The sequence below is a fragment of the Molossus molossus genome, unplaced genomic scaffold (genome assembly GCF_014108415.1).
Source record: "Molossus molossus isolate mMolMol1 unplaced genomic scaffold, mMolMol1.p scaffold_m16_p_19, whole genome shotgun sequence".
In the NCBI taxonomy this organism is placed as follows: domain Eukaryota; kingdom Metazoa; phylum Chordata; class Mammalia; order Chiroptera; family Molossidae; genus Molossus; species Molossus molossus.
This window is the reverse complement of record NW_023425354.1, coordinates 34,220,791-34,247,450: the sequence shown is the minus strand read 5'-3', so window position 1 is coordinate 34,247,450 and position 26,660 is coordinate 34,220,791. Positions and strand designations below refer to the sequence as shown.

Below are 26,660 nucleotides of genomic sequence, written 5' to 3'. Positions count from 1 at the left end.
GAAAATAGTTTTCTCCTGTGGCTTGCCTTTATTTTCTTAACAATGTCTTCCAAAAAACAAAAGTTTATTTATTTATTTATTTATTTTTTTTTTCTTTATTGATTTTAAAGCAAGAGGAAGTGAGAGGGAGAGAGAGATAGAAACATCGATGAGAGAGAACATCGATTGGCCATCTCCTACATGTCCCCCACTGGGGATCGGGCCCACAACCTGGGCATGTGTCCTGATGGGAAATCAAACCAGTGACCTTTTGGTGCATGGGTCAACGCTCAACCACTGAGCCATACTGGCCAGACAAAAAGTTTTTTTATTTTAATAAAGTTTATTTTACAACTTTTTAATTTTATAACTTATACTGTATGTATTCTACCTAGAAATCGTTGCTTTACCCAAAGTTACAAAACATTGTTTTATATTTTTAATAGACATGTTATATAGATTTAACTCCTACATTTACTTTTATAATTCATTTTGAGATAATTTTTTATATATGGTGTAGCATAATAGTCAAAGTAAACGTTTTTCCCGTATAAGTCTTGAAATCAGAAAGTATAAACTATCCAACTATATTATTTTTCTTAAATATATATATTTTTAATCCTCACCCAAGGATATTTTTTCCATTTATCTTTAACAAAAGTGGAAGGGGGAGCGAGGAAGAGAATCGATGTGAGAGAGACACATTGATTGGTTGCCTCTCGCACAACCCCAACCAGGGCCGGGGACAAACTGCAGTCGAGGTACATGCCCTGGTCCATGTGCCGACACTAACCACTTAGCAAACCTGCCAGGGCTTAAATATTTTTATGTATTGATTTTAGAGAAAGAGAAAGGGAGAGGGAGAGAGAGATAAAAACATCGATGAGAGAGAACATTGATTGGCTGCCTCCTGCATGCCCCAACTAGGGATGGGGCCCACAACCTGGGCATGTGCCCTGACTAGGAATCAAACCAGTTGACCCTGGTGCATGGGTCAACGCTCGACCACTGAGCCACACAGACCAGGCAACTATATTCTTTTTTGAAAATTGTTTTGGCTAATTTAGGTTCTTCCCCTGCTGAGATTTTGTTTGAGTACAGTGACTATGTAGATCAATTTGGGGGAGAATTGATAGCAGACAATACTGAGTGTTCTAACTCATCAGCATGTTTTATCTCTCCATTTATCTAGATTCTCTTTAACTTCTCTCTGCAATGTTTCATAATTAGTCATGTATAGATCTTGTTGCAAATACATAGAAATAGAACTGATTTTATATTGAGCTTGTATTTTGCAACTTTATTAAACTCACTTATTAGTTCTAGTAGCCCTTTTGTTGATTCCTTAAGGTTTTCTATATAGATGTCATGTTATCTGTGAATAGAGACGGTTTTATTTTTTCCTTTTTAGTCTTATGCCTTTTTTGTGCCTGATTATATTAACTAGGATCACCAGTAAATGTTGAGTAGGTGTGGTAAGAAGTGACATCTTTGCCATGTTTTAATTCTATGGGAAAAGTATTCAATCTTGTACCGTTAAGCATACTGTTAGCTATAGGTTCATGGAGATTGAGGAGTTTCCTTCTATTCCAAGTTTGCTTAGTTTTATTATGAGTGAGTATTAAATTTGGTCAAATGCTGCTTCTGTATTTAGTGAGATGATCATGTGGGGTTGTTTTAGTCTGTTCATATGGCAGATTACATTGATTTTTCAGATGTTACACCCACCAGTCTTCCTAGGATAAATCCTGTTTGGCCAGGATATGTTATCTTTTTTAAGACTTGCTGGATTTTATTTGCTAAAATATTGTTGAGTATTTTTTGTACTTATGTTTATAATACAGTTTAGTTCATTTCTAACATGATTTATTCTGTTTCTTTCCTGAGTTTTATTGACCCCTCTTCACCATCTCCTGTTGTATGACTGTCTCTTTCCCAGGTACTTCCTTCACTGTTGTGTGATCTTTGGTAGTTGCAGTTGCTTCATTAAATGTTCTTTCCCCCTTAACTTCATGTCTAACTTTCACAATTCCATTTATTTCAATGGCAAAATATTTTCAGGTATGTTTTGTTTTGTCAGTAAGAAAGTTGTACTGCTGTTTTCCACTTTTTTAAATAAATTTTTTTTTAATATTTTTTCTTTGATTTTAGAGAGAGGGGAAGGGCGAGAGAAACATCGATGAGAGAGAACATTGTTTGGCTGCCTCCCGCATGCCCCGCACTGGGGATTGGGCCCACAACCTGGGTGTGTGCTCTGACCGGGAACCTCTTGGTGCATGGGTCAATGCTCAACCAGTGAGCCATACCAGCCAGGCTGTTTTCCTACTTTTAAAGAATAGTATCTGAATAGGAACTGTGTTTATACCATTTTGATACTTGTATTTGAATGAGTTAGAATTTTCAGGACTAGTTATTAGCAGGAGATTCTGGTAGGAGAGGAAGATAAGCCAGGGTAGTGTTTTAGGTTTTTACTGCTCAAGAACTCTCCTTCCTTTACTATGGTGTAGCCACAAATCCTTTGCTTTTCAGACCTGACTTGATTCAAGAAGACTTTTTATTTCTGTCTTGAGCTCTATAGATTCTTTCCCTGGTCTCTGCCTCCAGCGAATACAGCCCTGATTCAGGGTATTTGTTTCCCTTTTAGAAGGTGGTGCCTTTAGAGCTCTGGCATCTCCAAGCCCCCCAGGGACTTTGCACCTTCTCTCTTCACTTCACCTTTATGTTGTCTCCAGTTTGATCTTAGTCCTACTCATAGCACTTTACACTAGGAATGAGGTTCTCTTCTGAGAGTGGTTATTGACAGTCTCTGAGGCCTCTACTACTTGTTTCCTTGGAACTCTTTGGCTGTACCTCCAGAGCTTCTCTCACCAGTTCTGCTGATCTTATGTGCTGAGGCCACACTTAAATATAGTTTTGAGTTTGCAGATTTTCTCTGACTTGTAGTTTTGCCAAAGGGGAAGTTGTAGATTTGTAGGGAATTTTTCCCTCCTTTGTTTCCTTTGTATCATTTCTGAGAGGAGCAATTGGAAGATTTAGAACTAAGCTGCTGCCAATGTTTCTGTGCCAGTATTAACTACTGATAGTTTGTTGATCAAAAGAGCAAAATGATTTATTTATTTATTTTTTTTTATCCTCACCTGAGGACATTTTTCCATTTTTTGTTGAGATAGAGTAGGAGGGGGAGAGAGGAACAGAGAGAGAGAGAAACATCGACGTGAAGGGACACATCGAGTGGCTGCTACCCACACGACTGACCAGAGCCGGGGACAAACTGCAACCGAGGTACATGCCCTTACCGGGAACCGAACCCGGGTCTCTCGGGACCGCAGGCCGACACTCTAACCGCTGAGCCAAACCGGCCAGGGCAAATTTGTGGTGTTTTGTTGTTGTTTTTTTGTATATGCCCCTAGCAGGAACCGAACCTGGGACTCTCTGGTCCGCAGGCTGACGCTCCAACTGCTGAGCCAAACCAGCCAGGGCGCAAAATGATTTTTGACCTATAAATTTTAGGCCAAAATGAGTGACATGTTTGTAAGATAATTTCATTATTATATTTTGATACTCTAAAGTGTAGTTTATCTAGGAAAAGGAAAATGTTTCTTCTTTTATCCTATGATTCTTGAAAGAGATACTGCCTATATAATTTGGGTTTTTAAATTTTTATTTATTTATTTTACTTTCTTTATTGATTTTAGAGAGTGAGAAAGGGAGAGGGAGAGAGAGATAGAAACATCAGAGAGAGAGAACATCAATTGGCCACCTCCTCCATGCCCCCCACTGGGGATTGGGCCCATAATCTAGGCATGTACCCTGACCAGGAATCAAACCAGCGACCTCTTGGTGCATGGGTCGATGCTCAACCACTGAGTCACACCAGCTGGGCTGTAATTGGTTATTTAGAGAGAGAGGAAGGGAGAGAGAGATAGAAATATCAGGTCAGAGAGAAACATCAATTGGATGCCTCCTGCACACCCTCTACTGGAGATCAATCCTGCAACCTAGGCATGTGCCCTGACCGGGAATCGAACCTGGACCTCTCAGTCCATGGGACGATGCTCAGTCCACTGAACCACACCATCCAGGCCCTATATAAACTCTGACTTTCATCATTTATTTATTTGTTACACCTGAAGGCCTACTTTTTCCTTCCCACTCCATCTCAAATTTATTCTTAAGTTTCTGCGATGCTGCCCTCCCTCATGTCTTTTAATATAACTTCAGACTCGTGCTTTTCCCATCTCTTATTCTTTAATATTATCATTAAGCAGGTTTCTCTGACAAGTCAAACTGATGGGTACTGTGGCCAGATTTGGAACTACAGCTTGTCCTGGTCATTTGGAATGTTTAAGCCAATCAGTTTTGCTGTAGAGTTACCAGTAAATTCTCTGGACTGATCAGGCAGGTTACCAAGCTAATGAAATAATGTAAATGTATTATACTTTATAGGGAGTTATTATTCAATCTTTTTTCTCTCAAGGATTATCTAAAGAAAGATGTATTTTTTTAAAGATACTTATATCTGTCCCTCATGGCGTGATAAACATAAGAAACTCAGAATCAGCACTAGCAAAGTTGTTCTGTGCTTATGGCTGTTTTTCCTTCCTCAAATTCATTTAATGGAAAACAGTGTTATAATAACTTAGAATTGAACATCTTGTGTCTTACTATTCCTTTTTTTAATATTATAAAAATGTGCGCCCTGGCCAGTTTGGCTCAGCGGTTAGAGCTTCGGCCTGTGGTCTGGAGAGACCTGGGTTCGGTTCCCGCTAAGGGCGCGTACTTCAGTTGCAGTTTGTCCCCGGCCCTGGTTGGTCGTGCGGGTGGCAGCCACTCGATGTGTCCCTTCACGTCGATGTTTCTCTCTCTCTCTCCCTTCCTCTCTCTCCCTCCCACTCTATCTGTACAAAAAATGGAAAAATATCCTCAGGTGAGGATAAAAATAAATAAATAAATAAAAATGTTTCCTTCAAAGGTTAAAAACATTGAAACCTAAGGATGTGAATAAATTTTGCCTCCTAATTAACTTCTAGAATTTCTTCATCCTCTTTCCTAGCTTTGGTGTCATCCCCAGTACTCCTCTGGCCATCCATACACCACTGATGCCAAATCAGAGCATTGATGTCTCCCTGCCTCTCAACACCTTGGGCCCAGTCATGAAGATGGAGCCTCTGAATAACCTACAGGTTAGAGTTGTACTTCACTCAGGGTACAAGTTGATATCTTCATAATTTTATATTATTTATATATAATATCAACCCCTCCCTTCTGTGTATTAGATTTGGTCATGGAAAAGGATTTGCAATAACTCTGTGGAAAAGAATTGAATTTTTTTATTTTTATAAAAGTAATGCATTGACATGAAAGATTATTTATTCTTTTACCCAAATATTTAGAAACTGTTTAAGATCTTTTTTTACAATTGTTTTGTTAAGACTTACATAGAAAATTTGAATGTCACTTATATGAAAATAGATTTCAGTAAAGAATCATGTGGAGTCTATCTTTAAACACACAACCATAGTTCCTGGCCGGTGTGGCTCAGTGGATTGAGCATTGTCCCACTCACTGAGGTCGCAGGTTTGATTCCCAGTCAGGGCACATGCCTAGGTTGTGGACTTGATCCCCAGTAGGGGCATGCAGGAGACAGCCGGTCAATGTGTGTACACATACACACTTAGGTTATCTGGATTCAAATACCCGTTGTTAATACATATATATGATAAGTGTAGCAGAATCTTAGAGGAGCTCAGAACTTTATGAGGTCTATACGAGCCTCTAAATCTTGAAAATATTGTAATTTTTAGAATGTTTAAGTCCTAGTTTAGAGTTTTATTCACTTTTTCATCTATTTTGAGTTTCTCTTTGAAACATAAGCCTTCTAGGGTTCAAACAACATGAAGACAGAATAGTAAGCTTGTGAGCAGAAACTGTAGCAACCTTGAAAGGGATATTAATACAGATATAAACCCTGGAAGTTGGGTATATGTTTTTTGTTTTGTTTTGTTTTGTGTGTTTTTTGTTGTTGTTGTTATTGTTTTTATAGCACAACTTATTTCAAATGGACAAAAAATTAGTATCATTTACAGTATTGTAAGATAAATTGCCTTTGAATTGGAGCTTCCTTTCTAGTACTTTGAGGTCTACAAGACATATCTAGAAAATTTACTGCTATGGAAACTGAAGGCTGCTTCAGTTGACTGGAGGGAGGGGAATGGCCTATGGTTTTCTTTTCCATTAATTGCTATAACACTCCTTCAGATGGCTGAAGGAGTTTCATATTTTCTTTAGACATGATTAGGTGCTGAAACTACACTATGAGACAGCTTTGATGCTATATGACTTCTGCCATTTTACTAGCATTGATATGGCTCTAGGGTCCACCACTCCATTAGAACTATTAACTCCATTCATATTAATTTTTGTTACAAATCTTACAAAAGAGTGTGCCTGTGGGTATTTAACTCCATACTCTACTTTGAGGCTGTATATTCGGTTTTTATAAATTGTCTGAGTCCATGGTGGCTGCCATCTTGGGTCACTGTCACTCAAAGGCCAGCCAAAAAACATGTGCTGTAAAAGACAGTCTGAAGACCCAGCAAAGAGGGTTGGTATTCCCATTCTACCAAGAACTTGAAATAATAGAATAGTCTGAATGAGACTATAAAATATGTTTAGAATGATTACAGAAAAATACCAACCTTCCACTTTCCAGTCAAGACAGATGGGATTCCATTGCTTACTCTTCTGGATATACCAGTGTGAGGTACTAGTACTGGTGGTGACACATCAACAGTAAATTACCTGAAGTTAAAACTAACATTTCTCAGTACTTTAAGTACCAACAAAACAAGTCTGTTTGCCAGTTCACTAACTACCTTGTTGCTGCAATCTTTGACTGCCTCTTTTTCAGCAAGGAGTGTAATGATTTAGAATGAAGATGAGTGAGTCACAATATAACTTGGCTCAGACTAGAAGAACAAAATGAGGATTACTGTGCAGATGGAATTGGCTGTTACTGTGATGCGAGTAAAGTGTTACTGGGCTTTTCCAGCACAGAATCCTAAAGTAACTAACTAACTAACTAACCCAAATCTACATCTGCTTTCTTTTTATTGAAGTCTAACCTCCTGTTGGCCCAGAGAGCCTCAAGCCTAATATTTGAGGACAGTCAGCATGAGTGCAAGAATGCTTTACTTTAGAAATAAGAAATGGAATTTGGGTCACAGAAACCAGGGCAAATTTTCTGCTCTTAAAAAAGAAACAGCAGTAGCCCTGGCCGGTTTGGCTCAGAGGTTAGAGAGTCGGCCTGCGGTCCAGAGAGACCCAGGTTTGGTTCCCGCTAAGGGCACGTACCTTAGTTGCAGTTTGTCCCTGGCCCTGGCCGGGTCATGCAGGTGGCAACCACTCAATGTGTCCTTTCACGTCGATGTTTTTCTCTCTCCCTCCCACTCTATCTGAACAAAAGATCGAAAAATGTCATTGGGTGAGGATAAAAAAACAACAACAGTAAATAAATGAATATTAGTTTACTTTCTTTTTGTGTTTCCATTACACATTCAGTGAAATGAACATCCCAAATAGAAACCTTCATAATAGACATTGAATCAGTCCAAACCCTTCCTCAAAAGTTTTTGTTTTTATAAACCTGCCATTATAAAAAGCAAACTTAAACATTTTCCATCTAATCAGAAAGTAATGAAGCATCTCAACTTCTCTAGGAAAAAACCCTTCCATCTATAGTCAACTATTGATTCTCCATGTTTTTCTCATGGAGTCTTTCTTTTAGTGATGTTATAATTATGGCTATTTTATCCTTAATTGGCATTTCCCAGTGGAGAAGATAAGCAAAAACTTGAGAAGAGAGAAATCCCCTCCCCCCCATAGCAGCTCTATTTAATGTCTTCTGATGGAAGTTGAAACTAATGGCTAGCTTAAGGTGGGTGGGTTACTTTAGATTTCAGCTTCCATCCTGCCCTTGTCCCAGTATGAACAAAAAGAATTAAATCTTAGATCTAGATAAAGCCAGATCAAGATTGATTGGCATTTGCCCTGGCTGGTTTGGCTCAGCAGTTAGAATGTCAGTCCTCAGACTAAAGGGGTCTCGAGTTTGATTCCCAGGCAAGGGCACGTACCTGGGTTACAGGTTTGATCCCAGGCTCCAGTCAGGGTCCGTCCTGCAGGAGGCAACCAGTTGATGTGTCTCTCTCACATCGATGTTTCCCTCTCTCTCCCTCTCTCCCTTCTTCCGCTCTATCTAGAAATCAGTGAGAAAATATCCTCAAGTGAGGATTAAGAAATAAAAAGATTGGCATTTAAACATTATATTTGCATAATGTTTAAATTTAAGAGCTCATGTAAGAAAAATTAGTACTTTTCTAGTATTCTAGACTATAAAATCGGGGAAAATACCTGGGGGTTGAGGAAATGCAATTTTTAATGCAGTGTGTTTCAGTTATTTTGGCTAATTTGATATCAATATATAGGACAAGTAAATCAGACCCAGCTTCCAGAACTGTGATATAACACTTAGTACAAACACGTTTCTTTAAAATGCTCATCAGAGCTGGCTGGTGTGGTTCAGTGAATTGAGCATCGGTCCCATGGATTGAGAGGTCCTAGTTTGATCCCTGGTCAGGGCACAGGCACAGGTTGCAGGCTCGATCTCCAGTAGGAGGCGTGCAGGAGGCAGCCTATTGGTATTTCTCTCTCCCTTCCTCTCTCTAAAAAATCAATAAAAAATATTTTTAAATAAATGCTCATCAGACTACTTATTGGAAACACTATTGAAAGGTTAAAAAGACACTTTTTCCTCTTAAAATGTAAAATAGATTATACCTTAGAGACTCAAATTAAATACCTAGTAGAGATTAGAACCTAGAAAGTTTTTTCTGCTGTACTGATGTTGGGTGTTTAAAAAAAAAGCCTCTATGAATCCAAGTTATAAATATTACACAAAGAAAAGTTTAGCTTACCTCATTGGTAGCTTCTTTTGACTTTATGTCATATAATTATACTTCCTAAAAAAGACAATTCCTTCTGTTTCAATGAAACATAAACCTTTTTTTTTAATCTCTAACTTTAGAGTTTTCTCTGACTCCGATATTCTTGTTTTTTTATTTTATTTGTGTTAGTTGCTTAGAAACGTTTTCCTAGTATGCTTCTTCAAACTTGACACCTGGCAAGTGACTGCTTCTTCAAGTTGCTGTCTACAAAAAGACAGTTGAATTATGACTTAACGTATGTTCATCCTGGTCTTTGCATAACTGTTTGGCTTCCTTTTTCACTGACTGTATTATTTTTATTTTTCAATTACACTTGACAGTCAATATTATATTAGGTTCAGGTGGACAATATAGTGGTTAGCCATTTACATATAACTTAAGAAGTGATCCCTGATTAGTTTAATACCCACCTGGCACCATACATAGTTATTGCAAATTATTGACTTTATATTCCCATGGCTGTTTTGTAATTGCCAATTTGTACTTCTTAACCCCTTCACCTTTTTCATCTGGGCTATAAAAACACTGATAGCACCATTCTTTCAAGTTTTATTTTTATCAGGGTAATAAAAACCGTTTAAAGAGTCAACTAATCCTGGAGTTAGGAAAAACCCACTCCCCAGCCTTCTCTTCCTAACATGGTCCCCAGTTTTCCCTCCTACAGAGTTGGTCTCTCTTGCCTCTTTTTTTGTTGTTGTTATCCTCACCCGAGGACATTTTTCCATTTTTTGTTCAGATAGAGTGGGAGGGAGAGAGAGGAACAGAGGGAGAGAGAGAGAAACATCGACGTGAAAGGGACACATCGAGTGGCTGCCACCCGCGCAACCAACCAGGGCCGGGGACAAACTGCAACCGAGGTACGCGCCCTTAGCGGGAACCGAACCCGGGTCTCTCTGGACCGCAGGCCGACGCTCCAACCTCTGAGCCAAACCAGCCAGGGCCATTGGTTGATTCTTGTGTGTGCCCAGACCAGGCACAACCTTGTCACATCAGTACAGCTCTCTAACCAGCTGAGCTCCCTGGCTCCCAGGGCTGGACTTTTTTCATCTTAGGTATTCCTCTACATCTCCCTACTCATTGCCTTCATCTGCATGGATATTTCCTACCTTCTTTTCCTGATAGAGCTATCTTAGAATTTGCTTTTATCGGTGTTCATTGTTCATATTATTATGACTGTGTATATATACTTTTTTATTTTATTTTTATTGTCGACACTATTACAGGTGACCCCATTTTCTTCTACCTTTTGCCCATCTCCACCCAACCCCCTACCTCTGGCCATCACCACACTGTTGTTTGTGTCTGTGGGTCATGCATATATGTTCTTTGGCTAATCCCTTCACTTTCTTATATACCCTTAAAAGCAGAGCTATGTAGAGTAAAGTACGATTTTTTTCTTCATAAAACTTTTTGTAAGTAATTTAATATTTAGTAGTTAATACCTTCTTTCTTTGTTTGCTTAATATTCTGTGTTTTTAACTATATGAAACCCCAAATTCCAGTGAGGTCAGACCCTTCAAAATAGTCTGTCAATTTCACCGTCTTGGAGACTCCTGTGTAGTCTTTTGATCTGCTGCAGTCTAGACTGATTTCCTTCAACACCTGAAACAGCTGTCATCCTGGGATATCTCTTCATGATCACTCTGGGAATTCATTCCCAGCATCTCTCTTCTGTGTTCGGTCTCCAACTATATTTTTCTTTTCTTTGTTTACTCTCTTGTTTTGATGAAAAACATTTTTCGATTGCTTCCTGAGAATAGGTATGTAGAGAATAAATTTTTTGAGACCTCACATGTTTTACAATGTCTTCTTTATCTTCATACTTTATTCATGGTATCTGTGTAACATCCTAGTCCGAAGCCATTCTGATTCTTTTTTGTGCTGTACTATTCCTCAATGAAAGCTTATATGATTCTTCCTTTATCTCCTGTGTTCTGAAATTACACAGTGGTGTTCCTCAGTGTGACTCTCTTTTTATCCATTGTGCTAGGTGCTCTTTGGACCCTTTCAAAGTGGAAACTTGTATCCTTCAATTCTGGGAATTTTTTTAAAAACTTTTTTGTAGTTCTCCCTTCATTTTTCTCTTTCTTATGTTGGAAGTCTTGCTATTTGGACATTAACCCTCCTAGACCATTCCCTTTTTTCCCCCTCCTACTTTCCATCTCTTTCTTCTTTGCAACATTACAGAAGTAAACAGGATAGTGTAGTGAGTCCCTGTAGACCCATCATCCTGCCTCAATAATTATCAATCTATAGTTAATATTGTTTAATCTATATCGCTATCCACAGCCCTATACCATATTATTTGGAAGCAAATCTCTGACATTTATATCATTTCATTTGTAAATATATATCTTTAAAATAGAAGGTCTCTTTCTAAAAACATAACCACAATAGCTATTGTACATTAAGCAATTAACAAGAACATCAGATATCCAGTGTTCAAGTTTATCTTAGTATCATAAACTTTATTTTTACTATTACTGGTTTTTTTTTAATCAGTAAAGTGCACATACATATTATGATGGGTTGATAGCTCATAAGTCCCTTTAGCAACATTCTTCAACATGATAGCCACTAGCCACATGTGGCTATAAAAATTGAAATTAATTAAAATTAAATAGTTATTTTTTTCCTCACCCGAGGATATTCTTCTGTTGCTGTTTAGACAGAGTGGAAGGAAGAGAGAAAAGGAGGGAAAGAGAGAGAAAAACATCTCTCTGTGAGAGAAACGCATCAATTTGTTGCCTCCTGCATGACCCCAACTTGGTCTGGGGATCAAACTTGTAACCCAGGTACATGCCCTTTACTGGGAATCAAACCCAAGACCCTTCGATTCTTGGGGTGATGCTCTAATCACTGAGCTAAACTGGTCATGGTAGGTCAATATTTGACAAAGGAGGCAAGAACCCTGGAAACAGTGTTGTGACTTTCTAGCTAGGAAATTCTGTGTGTTCTAGCTGGATAGTCTCTTTGGTCCTGTGGATTCTTTTATTTTTTTTTATTTTTTATTTTTTTAATAATCCTCACCCGAGGATATTTTTTCCATTTTTGGTACAGATAGAATGGGAGGGAGAGAGAGGAAGGGAGAGAGAGTGAGAAACATCGACGTGAAGGGACACATCGAGTGGCTGCCACCCGCATGACCAACCAGGGCCGGGGACAAACTGCAACCAAGGTACATGCCCTTAGCGGGAACCGAACCCGGGTCTCTCCAGACCGCAGGCCGACGCTCTAACCGCTGAGCCAAACCGGCCAGGGCCTGTGGATTCTTTTATTCATGGGTTGCAGAGAGGTCAGAGAATGATCAGAGTATGGCCCTCTAAACCATGAGGCCCAAGACAGGAGCCTCAGTTAACCCATCACTGAAGGCAGCTGGAATCCTCTATGCCAGTACTTTCTTTTTGGGTTGGCTTAATTCTTCCAAAAATTATCTTTGACTCTCCTGTCTACTAAAGGCCTTCTGCCAGTCTTCTAGGAGCTAAGTTGGGAAAGAGGGCTGAAGAATCTAGAATTCATTATGCATAAATTCACTTAACCACCCTTCAGCCATGCCTGGCATCCCCTTAAAAGTACCATCTATTTTATCATCTCTAAAAGAAGCATCTTTAGTTTTATGTGGAGGCTGAAGGGCTAAGGTGTAACTCAGAATGGTGGTGGAGATCTAGTATTCTAACAGCATCTTAATCCTTTCCTTTAATATCCCCTCCCCTCGTACAGTTTCAGAGATGCTGTCAAGCCCTGGCCGGTTTGGCTCAGCGGTTAGAACGTCAGCCTACGGTCCACAGAGATGCTGTCAGCCTTTGAAAATTCTGTGGTGGTTTTGCTAATCCACCTGTTTTACAGTTACCAACATTTCGTTACTGTTGTAATTTTTTCTCCCCTATCTCTATGAATTTATGCCTTTCATTTTTTTCTTTTAATTATGGCAAAATTTCTTTTAGGGGAAAGAAACTTTTAATGTGATTATCAGTTACCTGAAAGCTGATAGCACCTTTGTAAAAATTTCTTTCCTTCCTTCTACATTACTTTACAATAAGGAGCCTGAGAGGTGAATCTATGGATAAAAAATTGGTCCTTTCCACCTAGAGGGTATTATGCTCAGTGAAATAAGTCAGAGAAAGATAAATGATATCACTTATATATGGAATCTAAAGAACAAAATAAACAACAAAACAAAATTGAAACAGACTTATAGATACAGAGAGAGAACTGGTGGTTGGTTGCCAGGGAGGGGGCAGGATTGAGGCACTGGGTGAAAGAGGTGAAGGGACTAACAAGCACAAATTTGTAGCTACAAAATAGTCATGGGGAAGTAAGTAAAGCATGAGGAATATAAGCAGTAATATTGTGATAACTATGTATAGTGCCAGTTGGGTACTAGAAATATCGAGGGAAACACTATGTAAAGTATATGATTGTCTAACCACTAGGTTGTACACTCAAAACAATACATTAAAAAAAAAGAATTGGTCCTTTCCTATATACAGTTTCTGTTATCTTTCTATCTACCTAACACCTTTAAACCCCACATAAGTGTTGTTTAATAAGAGAATAAATATTAATTAGGGAAAAGAAATAATGTCTCTTTTAAAACAAAGCACTATTTCATCAGTTTTATTTATTTAAACTTTGAATGATAAGGTTAGAATGTGCTGAAGATGCTAGCTGCAAAGGACACAATCTTACAGTCTTATTTATTCATATCTTTAACATCTTTGTCAGCCAAAAGGTTTTTTGCCAATGTATGGCCCTGAGAAAATTCTGTCCCTTGCTACTCCTACATTGCAGTCCCAGCCTGTGAGAAAGTCAGTTGCAGATGGTGCCTGTCCCTGATATTTCGTGTCTTACATATGTCCAGTCATACTCAAAAAGCCCACAGCTCTAGCTGTTGTACCAGAAAAACTGGTAAATGCTTCCAAATGAGACTTTTTCAGCAGCTTCCATCAAATGAAGCAGACTAGCTTGGCATCTGCTGACTTTTCTTGACTATTGTGCAGGACAAACAAATTCAGTATCAAAGCCTCCTTTGGTCTTTCAAGATTCACAATTGAGGAATTTGTGCTTCGATTGTTTTTATGGGTAGATGCTGCTTGAACAGAAGTTGGAGTCCTTGACGGGGTGGATCTTATGGAACTATAAGAGATACCAGATCAGACTGGCCTGTGTGGCTCAGTGGATTGTTTGGTACCATGGACTGAGAGGTCCCGATTCGATTCCTGGTCAGGGAATATACCTGGTTGTGGGCTCAATACCCAGTAGGGGTTGTGTAGGAGGCAGCCGATCGATGTATCTCTCTCACATCGCTGTTTCTCTCTCTCTCTCTCTCTCTCTCTCTCTCTCTCTCTCTCTCTTCCTTCCTCTCTCTCTAAAAAATCAATGAAAATATTTTTAAGAGAGAGAGATCCCCAGGTTAGACAAGTAGGTCTAGTGCTGAAAAGAGCCCCTATAGACAAGACAGAACGTGTATATTCTATTAGCAAAATGTAGGCAATGGAGTCTTGGTTATGAAAGATGAAAACATTTCCTACCCAAGAAAAGAGAAAATTACTTTCTGTGATTGCTACTGCAAACTTTATCTTTTTTGTGTCACATCAGGACCTTAAATATATCCTTTAATCTCATCTAAGAAATAGAGTATCTTAAGGGGAGGGGGGAATCAGTGGGGAAAAAAAGGAGAATCATCTGTAACAAAAATTAATCAATAAAAAAAAAAAAGAAATAGAGTATCTTACATACAAGATATTCTTTTCTTACTAGGTTGTCCTTTTTAAGAAGATTCCTTATCTTTTTTGTCAAAATATCAAGATCCTACTAGGCAGTATCTTTTATCTTAATATAACTAGCACTCAACTTGTTTCTGGTATTTATGAATGTATCTTAGTAGCAACTGCCCTGCTTGAATAACCACATGTAAGCAGTAGACAAGAATTCTGCATTCTGATAAGCAGAAGTGGTCTAATGGAGCACAAATCTGGCCTCAGTGACAAGAGACAGTTGTTCCTAAAACCCAGAAATTAGTTTTCAAAACACTCAGCCTTGGGAGCTAGTATGTCATAAAAAAGGATCTGTGAGATCAGGTTACCCAAGTAACAGAAGTCCATGCTGTGGATCTTAAGCAGATGATCATATATTTCACAAAGCAGTTCTAAAGTGTAATAACAGTGACTTGTGGGTTTTCATCTATAAAAATCCCAGCCTTCTTTATATTATGATAGTAATTTAAGAGTTGATGATGAGCCCAGCCAGTGTGGCTCAGTGGTTGAGCATCGACCCATGCACCAAGAGGTCGCCAGTTCAGTTCCCAGTCAGGGCACATGCCCAAGTTGGGAGCTAAATCCCAAGGGGGGGGGGGGCATGCAGGAGGAAGTCAATGATGTTCTCTCTCATTGATGTTTCTATCTCTCCCTTCTTTCTCTAAATCAATAAAGAAAAAAAAAAGTTGATGATGAAAAATGAGATCAGTTTTGTGTTTCTGGTTTGATAAATGATTAGAAAATAGATTTAACCATGTGATCTATATGCAGTAGGGGACTTTCCAAAGCCTTAATATATGTTATAGGTTGGAACTGAAGGGAATTTACTGAGATTTTTCAGAGATGGATTGAAGCCCACTTGATAGCCATGTCCTTCCTCATGCATATGTACACTCATATTTTGCTGTAGCGTTATATTCAGTAAGATAGGAAACAATTTGCTTCATTTAAAATTTTTATAGGGGTTATGCATAGTAAAACTTGAGAAACCCTTTGAGCCGTGTGTGTATGTGTGTGAACATAAAGATTGTAAAATCTCATGGTTAGAAGAGGTAACTTAATGCTGTCTGTTTCAAACCCTGTTTCTGATGGAATTTACCCTATATGAGCAGTGATTGATGTCTCAATGTCTGCATGAATACTAATGATTTACTACCCTGAAATGGCCCATTTCATATTCCTAAAACTCTCTTAGGAAGTCATTTATGTTGAATTAAAATATGTCTTTCAATTCTATCTGCATATCCCCATGTTTTAGGGGGCTTTTTTGTTTTGTTTTGTTTTCTTAATCCTTACGCAAAGATATCTTTCCTTTCATCTTCAGACAGAGTGGGAAGGAGAGAGAGGGAGAGAAAGGGAGAGAGAGAAAAATATCGATGCTAGAGGGACACATCAGACACATCGACTGGTTGCCTCTCGCATGACCCCTACCAAGGCTGGGAACAAACCACAACCCAGGTATGTGCCCTTGGCCAGAACCAAACCCTTGACTCATTGGTCTGTGGGCAGACACTCTGCCACTGAGCCAAATCGGCCAAGGTTGTTTGTTTTGTTTTTTGTTTTTATAAATTTGTTTATATATTTAGAGAGAAAGGCAAGGAGAGAGATAGAGATAAAAACATTGATGAGAGAGAAGCACCAATTGGCTGCCTCCTGCACACCCTCAATTAGGATCAAGCCCACAACCTGGGCATGTGCCTTGACCAGAAATTAAACCAGCAACCTTGGTCACACCAGCTGGGCTGTATATCCTTGTTTTACACCTGTGGTTTTATAGGCAAGTTTCTGTCTGTATCAAAGCTCATGGGGCCTGAAAATGAAAATATACTCAATCTGAATTCATTTTTCTTTTTATTCCACTTCAGGAAAGCCTAAGTTTATGGAAGGACATTAATTTGTGTATGCTGCAAACAGATGTTAGTTGATTGTTCTAATTTTAAGAAAAACCAATTAGAAGTAAAACTGGTAAATGTATTTAGTATCAGTTACAGTTTGGAGACTAAGGAACATATTATTTAATCATTTTTTAAAAGTGTGTAAATGAATGGTGCTTCTTGATTTGGTGGTGACATTTCTTCCCGGGAACCATTGAAAGAGTTTGGAAGGCAGGTACTCCAAATATGAAAGCACAGACCTTCTCAGTTCCATAGTTCATACTGTGCTTCTGACGGTAATTTCTGTCTCTTCTGTGTATGACCTGCTTTCCCAGTAAAACCACCCAGAGATAATATCTTTGCACAGCGTCCTGCCCATGTGCTCAGTCATCTTGGCAGCCACATGCCTTTCTCTGTCCACATTGAATAATATACCAGTCAGTACATAGGCACACCTATGAACCTATTTGATTTCTGACTTGCTGCTAACTAATCTGAGACTTTATACTCAATACCTAAAACCCAGATTAGTTTCTAAATCATTTTTACCCCAGGATTTAAAAATGAATAGTGTTCGTTCATTCTTGTTACTGAGGTCTGTTTTTCTATTGAGTTTCCATTGGGTCTTCTGGCCCTAGACATACCGCACTGGGGTGTGGAATATCTAATCACTTTTGTTTTGTTTTTGTTTTTATTATTTTAGATGGCACCTTCAGTTTCTGGAGGAAAAATGGGGAAAGAGAGAAGTTGTGTATGAAAGGAGAGGTAGAAAGAGGAAGAGGAGAGATGCTGGGAGAAAGGAAGGGGACACGAAGGGTTGGGAGGAGAGAAGTGGAGGGAGAGGCAATGAGAAGGAGGAGGAAGAGGAGAGGGCAGAGGCGTGAAAGAGGAAGAGAGAGGGGAAAGGATAGAGTAAACAAAGGAGAAACTGATTTGTGCCTCTAATCACTTTTAACTGATAGTTTACCAGTCCTGTCTTCACCATTTTGTGATTCAGTACAGTATATGTTAAGTATATTTTTAAGTTTAACAATAAGCCCTACACAGCAAACAGTTCTTCATATTTTTTTTCTTTAATTTTTTAAATATATTTTTATTGACTTTTTTTTTTTTTTAACCAGAGAGAGAGAAACATCAATTGGCTGCCTCCTGCACGCCCCCTACTGAGGATTGCGTCCACAACCTGGGCATGTGCCCTGACTGGGTCCCAGGACCTCTCAGTCCACGGGTTGACGCTCAAGCTACTGAGCCACACTGGCTGGGCATTCATATTGTTAATTGAAATAGTATCTATTCTAAGTTGCAAAAGGTGCAACCAAGGACACATCAGCCAGTCCTAGCAAAGTACACAGAGCTGTTATCAAAGGGAAAAAGAGACAGATTGATGCTTTAAAATTTAGAGCCCATATAGGTCTGGCAGAACCTATTTAAGGTAAGACCTTATGTTTCAGGGAACTTTAATCTGTCAGGCAGGCTGAAAGGTCTATGAAAATATTGCTGCTTATTTCTAGCAACTGAAACTATAGGGTGATTTTGTTTTACACTGCTGGAGGAAGAGATAACTTGAGGCTTGTAATAAAGGTTTCTGGATAGTAACCAGATTGGTTAGTATAGCATGGCAAGTGGGCTCTAGATTGGCAGAAAGAGATCACATGTACATTTGCTGTAACTTTTTGATTTATTTTTCCAAACACATAAAACTTTTTAAAAACTAGTAAACTACCTGGAGCAGGAACAGATGTAATATATCTTAACATCTTTCCTTGACTGGGTTCCTTGTGAGGCACACAGCTCCCAGTGACCCTCTCCACATAGGTATGATCCTATCAGAGTTTGTGACAGCTGCTTAATTCTTGACTATACCACAGCTCTGTTATACTCAAGTTTACATCACCAATCTGGAAGAGCTTGTATTGATATTTATCTGAGCAGAAAATACAAAATCCTTACAATGGTCTGCAGAGTCCTATGGGATCTAGCCATGCCTTTCCTTATTGATTTCATCTGCTACTCCTCTCCTTACACCACACTGGCTTCCTTAGTGGTCTTTAAATAGGTTTGAAATGGAAGACCATATTCAACCTAAAGATAGTAGGTAGGTATTTTGGGCATTGATTAGAAACACAGAACTACCAGTAGATTTAACTCTAGCAGCAAGCAGAAAGAGCCACTTCTGCTTGTGTCTCAGATGACATATCACACAGTTGGAGTCAATGCCAATAAAAACCTGTCACTCAGAACCATTCCCCTAGGATCTATTGACTAGGTGGTGTGGAGCTTGAAACCCATCTGAATCATTTCTTAGAGAAATGGGGATGGTCGGCATCGCTGCCTGGTCTTAGCTTGGACCAGCCTGCAAATAATCTTTCCAAAAGCTAAGTAGAGAGCAGGAATAAAAGGAAAAAATATTCTTCAGAGACTTGGAAAGGTCATAAGTGACGTCATGGAAGAGTAAATGATATACTCTCAAAGGTGAGCTGTATGCCACTTGCCTTGGTTTTTCTTGTGGCAGTGCCTCCTGTGGTTATCTGTGGTGAGAGGTGTGGTGAGAGGCTATATTTGCCAGAGTTCAGACTGAGTTCATCTAGTACCTTTTTATAGTACTTTTGAGTACACTGGAACAAGGTTAGAATACTAATTTAGCCTGTTCATCTCCAGCTGTGCCACCATAAAGAGGCTGCAGCTACTGCCGCAGGCTTGGTATACTATGGAAAGAAACTAATTGCTGGTTACTGACTGAAGTTGACAGGCTGCTCTTTCCCCAGCAGCCACTGAAAGCAACTTTTAAAAATTATTATTATTATTAAGCATTTATAGCCTCCTTTTGTGTTTTCCAAGTGCCTTAGAATCATTTCTATTTTCTCTTCCTATTGATGTCCCGGAGAGGCAAGTTAATATTGTTATGGCCACATATTGCACGTGACAGACCAGAGGAACAGAGGATTAGGTAATCTGATCCTTGGTGTCATCTGTGATCTCCTTTAGGCATCCTCAAAGCAGAAGCTCAGGTGTGCATTCTGTTCCTAGCTCATCAAACCCATTTCTTCACGCTTGCTTTTACTTTGGTGTATGAGTTATAATGGTTTTTATACTTTTTTATACTACAACTTACAATAAGAAATATATATATGTTTGTTTGTTTGTTTGTCAATCCTCACCTGAGGATATTTTTCCATTGATTTTTAGACAGAGTTGAAGGGGGGGGGGGACCATCGATGTGAGAGAGACACGTTGACTGGCTGCCTCCTACATGACCCGACCAGAGCCCACGATCTAACCTGCAACCCAGGTATGTGCCCTTGACTGGGAATCAAACCTGCAACCCTTCAGTCCTCAGGCCAACAATCTTAACCACTGAGCCAAACTGGCCAGGGCAAGCAATGTATTTTACATAGTGTGTATGTACACACACATAATATATACATAAAACTGAAACACTTTCAGGAAACATTTACTCTTCAAGAGATGCACTATGATATTTTCTATTCTATTTTTTATACCAGTTCCAGCCCACTAAATTAATTTTAAGAACCACCATTTGGTTGTGACCCATAGTTTGTTTTTGTTTTTGTTTTAATCCTTACCTGAGGATGTGTTTATTGATTTTAGAGAGAGAGGAAAGGGGAGCGAGAGAAAAAGAAACATTGATCGTTTGCCTCCCACATACATCCTGACTGGAGATCAAACCCGCTACCTATATGCCCTGACCTAGAATCAAACCCACAACCTTTTATTTTTTAATCCTCACCCAAGGATATTTTTCCATTAATTTTCAGATAGAGTGGGAGGGGGGGAGGAGGGAAAAAGAGACAGAGAGAGAGAGACATCGATGTGAGATGTGAGGAAGACACATTGATCGGTCGCCTCCTGCACGACTCCAACCAGGGCCGGGAATCGAACCGGCAACTCTCTGGTCCGAGGGCCGATGCTCTAACTACTGAGCTAAACTGGCCAGGGCCAAACCCGCAACCTTTTTGGTGTACAGGACGATGCTCCAATCCATGCCAGAAGATGACCCATGGTTTTTATTTTTTATTTATTTACTTATTTTTATTGATTTTTTAGAGAGAGAGAGATAGAAATATCAATGAGAGAGAAACAGCGATCGACTGCCTTCTTGCACACCCCTTACTTGGCATCAAGCTCGCAACCCGTGCATGTGCCCTGACCAGGAATCGAACGCGGATCTCTCAGCCCATGGAACGTTGCTCTGTGTACTGAGCCACACTGGCCAGGCTGACCCACAGGTTTTTTGTGTGTGTTTTTTTTTAATATAATTTTTTCTTTATTGATTTTATAGAGAGAAGAAAGGGGAGAGAGAGAGAGAGAGAGAGAGAGAGAGAAACATTAATGAGAGAAAACATCGATTGGCTGCCTTATGCATGCCCCCCACTGGGGATCGGACCCACAACCTGGGCATGTGCCCTGACTGGGAGTCGAACTGGCAACCTCTTGGTGCATGGGTTGATGCTCAACCACTGAGCCACACTGGCTGAACTGACCCACAGTTTTTAAAAACACGCGTGACAGATTTTTTGGAGCATCAGTTTTACTCAAAGGTAAAGGGAGAAATACATTTTATATTAAAATGTATAGATTCATTATGGAATAGCATGCAACTTCAAAGAAATTTTGTTTTTATGAGGGGCTACTTGGTATACTTCTAATCCTTCTTCCTACCCTCAAGCCAGTATGTATGTCCATATTTTCCTCTTCTGTTAAGGGAAGTAGACTAAAAAAAACTTGAGAAGCACTGTTCTTTTGGAAACTTTACACTAAGGTCAAATCTTGACTAAACCTAAGTGGTTGTTAGGAACTTTGCATAGTGTATTTTACAATCATTATTTTTATTGTGTACTTAACTCTGTGCCAGTTATTATTCTAGAAACAATACAGAGTGAGCAAGAGACAACAATTTCTTATGGAACTTACAGTCTATTGGAGGTGGGTCACGTGGCATGGGGACAGGCAGTAAACCAACAAATAAGTAAAATAGTATGTCAGATGAAGGCAGTGGAGAAAAATAAAGCAGAGATTGAAGTAGGGAGTCCTGGGATTGGAGATTGGGTGGAAATTTTTATAAATATATTGATCTTGGAAGAACTACCTGAAAAGATAATGTTTGATAAAAGCAAAGACCTAAAGGAGGCTGGGAGTGAGCCATGCCTATTACTGAAGGAAGAGAACTCCAGACAAGGAAACAGCAAATGCAGAAACCCATGAGAGAGGAGCGTGCCTGGTATGTGCAAAGAACAGAACAGACTCCTGTGGCTGACATGGAGCGAGCAGGAGGACATTCGTAGCACATGCCGTCAGTGAGGTAATAGGCATCAGATTATGGGCAATTGTAACTTTGGCTTTTATTCTGAGTGAGATGGGAAGTCACTGAAGGTTTGAGCAGAGAAATATTTTTGAGCTGACCTACATTTTAAGTTCAGTCTGGCTGCTGTGTCAAGAATAGACTGGAGAAGCTAGGTGTTGGGGGTTGGGGAGACAAGTGCAGAAGCAGGGAGACCATTAAAAGGCTTTGCAGTATTCCATTTACTGAGTTTGGAAGGACAGCAGGCTCTTATAAGGATGAGGAGAGATCAGGAATTTGTTTTGGACATGTTCACTTGGGATATTATCCAAGTAAAGATACTGGATACATATGTGATCATTGATTTCCCATAGGCAAGAATAAGGATTGATGTTAAAGCTCTTGGAATACAGTTCTCCATCTTGTCTGGATTATGTCTTCCTATTCTATACCTGTTGAGATAGTTAATTTTTTAAAAAAAGAGAGCCTCCTTTCTATTTCCGAAGCAATCAATATTATGCTATTTAAGGTTGACTCACTTCTATTTAAAAGTAACTGTCATCTGGATTGGAATCGACCTGGCTTCATACTGTGTTCCCTTGATTCTTTTATGCCTTGACTCCTGAGGAGTGATTGGCATATCCTTGGAGAATCTACTATTCTTTGGGGTGTGATCTACTACCTATGTTATTCTTCCTTAGTATATAGATGTTATTTTAGCTCGGTGATTTGAAACTACAAGAGTCCGCATATCATCCCATCCCCCATCCCTGCCTCACTGAGTATCAGTTTATGTAAAGAGAGCAATGTTACTGATGGAATTATGTTATGCAGATGAATTATGTAGAGGTAGAAAAAAGGATGAGAAATGAGTATTTCATTCCACTTGCTCAACATCTTCCCCTTAATTTCATGCAACAAATATTCATTGAGCCACTGGTATGCTAGTGAAAAATGAGAGCCCCTGTATTCAAGGAGCTCATTGTGTTAAGGGTAAGGCAGGTGTAAATGGATATTGTATGCTCTAGTGGTGCTATACGGGGAAGGATAAGCGCTATCCTGAGAAATCTCAAACTTGAGCTGAAACAAGATTACATAGGGCCCTGGCTGGGGGTAGTTCATTTGGTTAGAGCATCATTCTGATACACCAAGATTGTAGGTTCAATTCCTGGTCAGGGCACATACAAGAATTAACTAATGAATTCATGAGTAAAACAACAAATTGATGTTTCTCTCTCTCCCACTTTCCTTTTCCCTCATTTTCTCCCTTCCTTCCTCTCTAAAATCAATCAATAAAAATTAAATTAAAAAAGATTGCATAGGTATTTTCCAGACAGCTAAAGCTTCAGGAGAAGACTATATTAAGTAGAAAGAACAACATGTAAAAAGACACAGAGCTATGAGTTTCAGTGTTTGGGAAACAAGAAGTAATTTTGATGTGATTGAAGTTAAGGAAATGGGCTGGAGGGGTAGACCAGATCTAAAAGAACCATATATTCTCGAAATTAATGCAGTTCTAGCCGAGAGTAAAAGTTTGAGAACTGCAAAATGGCAGATTTTGAAAAGCTAGTGGAAAAAAGCTGAAACTTCCTCCCAAAAGAGTGACCTGTGTGCAGTTGATCCTGTCAAAAGATATTTTACCAAGGGCACAGTAGCAAGAAACATTAAGCTAACAGTTTGCTAATAAGCTTCTTTGTCTCTTCTGATCTCTTAGCATAGTAGTAGTACTACATTTGAGCATGTGTAAGAATCTCAGGTAAGTCTAATATAGTAATCCTTAATTATGAAAAATTCTGAATAAAAAAGGTAAAACAAGACAGTGGAAGAAAAGGGAATTTTTTTCTTAAACACTTGTTATAGTGCTTATTTTAAGCTAGGCACCATTCTAAGTGCTTTGCAAATATTAAGTCATTATCCTATAATAACCCTTTCATTTAGTACTGTTATCTTCATTCTGCAGACAGGAAACTGAGCTGAGTATTACTTGCCCAAAGTCACACAGCTAGTGAGTGACAGAGTGAAAATTTGAAATCAGGTTGTCAAGTCTGGTTCCCAAGTCCATGTTCTGAAGCACTGTATCCACTGCCTCTGCTTTTCCCAGCTTCTCAGAATTGTTCTAGAGCATAAGTCCAGGCATGATTTTCATACTGTCCTGAAACCCCTGAAGTTGTGTGTCAAAATGTTGCACGTACGTTTTTCAGAAAGAGGGTCCATGGCTTTGTGGGAGTACAACCAATATTATCCCTTGGAGGACAGGATTATCTTTTCTTTAGTCTTTATATCTCAAATGGTAAGGATATAGTAAACATTAATAAATGTTTGAACAAATGGCACATTGTGAAATATGACTGCTTTATATTCAAAGATGATAGTAGACAATCACTTGTATTTCACGTAAGACCTTTATGTTACCACACTACCCATCTATACACCCCAGTTTTTACTTCTAAATGCCCTTAAAGAGCCTGGCACTTTTCTATACTCTTGGTGCCCTTTTTTTTTATTATTTTTTTTTTATTGATTTTAGAGAGAGAGGAAGTGAGAGGGAGAGAGAGAGAGAGAGAGATAGAAACAGCAATGAGAGAGAACATCCATTGTCCACCTCCTGCATGCCCTCCACTGGGGATCGGGCCCACAACCTGGGTATATGTCCTGACCAGGAATTGAACCGGCGACCTCTTGGTGCATGAGTCAATGCTCAACCTCAGCCATACTGGCCAGACTTGGTGCCCTTTTTTGAAATGAGTTATCTTGTTGCTAAGTACCACATTAATTAGAAAATGCCTCTTTCCTGGAAACCCTCACTGGTATAAAACTTTTGAAGTGCTGCTCTAGTACCTTTAAAATGTCTAAAGTTCTTGTTTCTCCACTTACATTCGCCGTTCTCAGTCTTTTTTTGAGATTCCTGATATCCTGTCATTTTGGGCATCAGATTATGTGATACAGATCAGAAACTCGTGAGAGGCTGGTAATTAAAAAGTTTAAAAAACAAGTTACGAGGAAAGTAATTTGATGGGTTCTTCTGGAAGAGAGAACAGAAAGACTGTCAAGTAGATAGACATAACCAAATTGTGGAGGAGGAAATAAAGATACTATTTAAGGTGGGGAATATGAGTTGGTAATAAATGTAAAAGAACTAGAAGTGCTTTGGAAAGAGGATATTTGGAGCTTATATCCAAAGTTTTTTTTTTTATCCTCACCCGAGGATATTTTTCCATTTTTTGTACAGATAGAATGGGAGGGAGAGAGAGGAAGGGAGAGAGAGTGAGAAACATCGACGTGAAGGGACACATCGAGTGGCTGCCACCCACACGACCAACCAGGGCCAGGGACAAACTGCAACCGAAGTACGTGCCCTTAGCGGGAACCGAACCCAGGTCTCTCCGGACCGCAGGCCGACGCTCTAACCGCTGAGCCAAACTGGCCAGGGCTATATCCAAAGTTTTGATGAAGAGGTAGATATGCTCTTGGAATGTGGACATTTGTCACCAAAAAAAAGATGTTGGTAGTGGTGCTAGATAGGCACTGTTTTCCCCTTTGTTTTCCTTTTGTTGTTGTTATTGTTAATCCTCAACTGAGGGTATTTTTCCATTGATTTTTAGATAGAGTGGAAGGGAGGGAGGGAGGAACAGAAAGAGAAACATCGATGTGAGAGAGACACATCGATTGGTTGCCTCCCGCAAGACCCCGACCAGGGCCAGGGATCAAACCTGCATCCCAGGTACGTGCCCTTGACTGGGAATCTAACACGAGACCTCTTGACTGCAGGCTGACACTCTTAACTACTGCGCAAAACCAACCAGGCCCCTCCCCTTTATTTTAGAGCAAAATGAAAGATAAATAGGCATGGTTACTGATTATAGAACTTGCTCAGAGAACGTTTTCCTGCAGTGCCAAAATCATAAATAGGAAAGTCACTAGTGACGGAAACCAGTGGGAAGTGGTGGTTTAAAACAGTTCTCCTCCTACTTTCCCTTACAGTATATGGTTCTTATAATCTGCCTCAGTAAAATCTGCCTGTTTCTGAATATATATGCCAATCAGTGTTGCCCCTGAATAAAAATACTTACTGTAACTTTTTAAAAAATATAAACAAGCCCTGGCCGGTTTGGCTCAGTGGTTAGAGTGTTGGCCTGCGGACCAGAGAGTCCTGGATTCAGTTTCCACTAGGAACACGTACCAAAAAAATAAAATAAAATTAGCTCTTATTAAAAAATGTGTGTGTGTGTGTGTGTGTGCGCGTGCGCGCGCGCTCTGAATTGAATGGGCCATGGTAGAATTACAAACTACCTAAATCAGAAGCTTGAATTGTGAGAAGAAAACTCATTTCTTTGCTTGCTCAAAGGCTTTATCGTTTCTTTCTTTTTTAAATACGTTTTTATTGATTTTTTTTTAGAAAGCTATTGATTGGCTGCCTCCTGCATGCTTCCCACTGGGGATTGAGCCTGAAACCTTGGTGTGTGCTGTGTCTGGGGATCAAACCAGGACCTCTCAGTCCATGAGACAATGCTCAATCCACTGAGCCATGCCAGCGGGGTGCTTTTTTAAAAAATCCTCACCTGAAGATATATTTATTAATATTAGAGAGAAACATCAACGTGAGAGTGAAACATCGATAAGTTGCCGCCCGTATGCACCCCAACCGGGAATCAAACCTGCAACCTTTTGGTGCATGGATCGACGCTCCAGCCAACTGAGCCAGCTGGTCAGACCAAAAGACTTTTCCTTCTTTTTTTTATTCTCACCCGAG

At 39.5% G+C, this 26,660-nt stretch overlaps 1 protein-coding gene across 5 annotated transcripts in view; it reads left to right on the top strand.

Annotated features, from left to right (window-relative positions):
- AP2B1 (adaptor related protein complex 2 subunit beta 1) overlaps positions 1 to 26,660 on the top strand; it is a 137,720-nt gene that overhangs the window by 93,078 nt on the left and 17,982 nt on the right. For all 5 annotated transcript variants that reach the window (XM_036269961.1, XM_036269959.1, XM_036269960.1 and 2 more), the window contains one exon: positions 5,033 to 5,162. In XM_036269961.1, the coding sequence (XP_036125854.1) occupies positions 5,033 to 5,162 (130 nt within the window). The remainder of the gene's footprint in view (positions 1 to 5,032; positions 5,163 to 26,660) is intronic.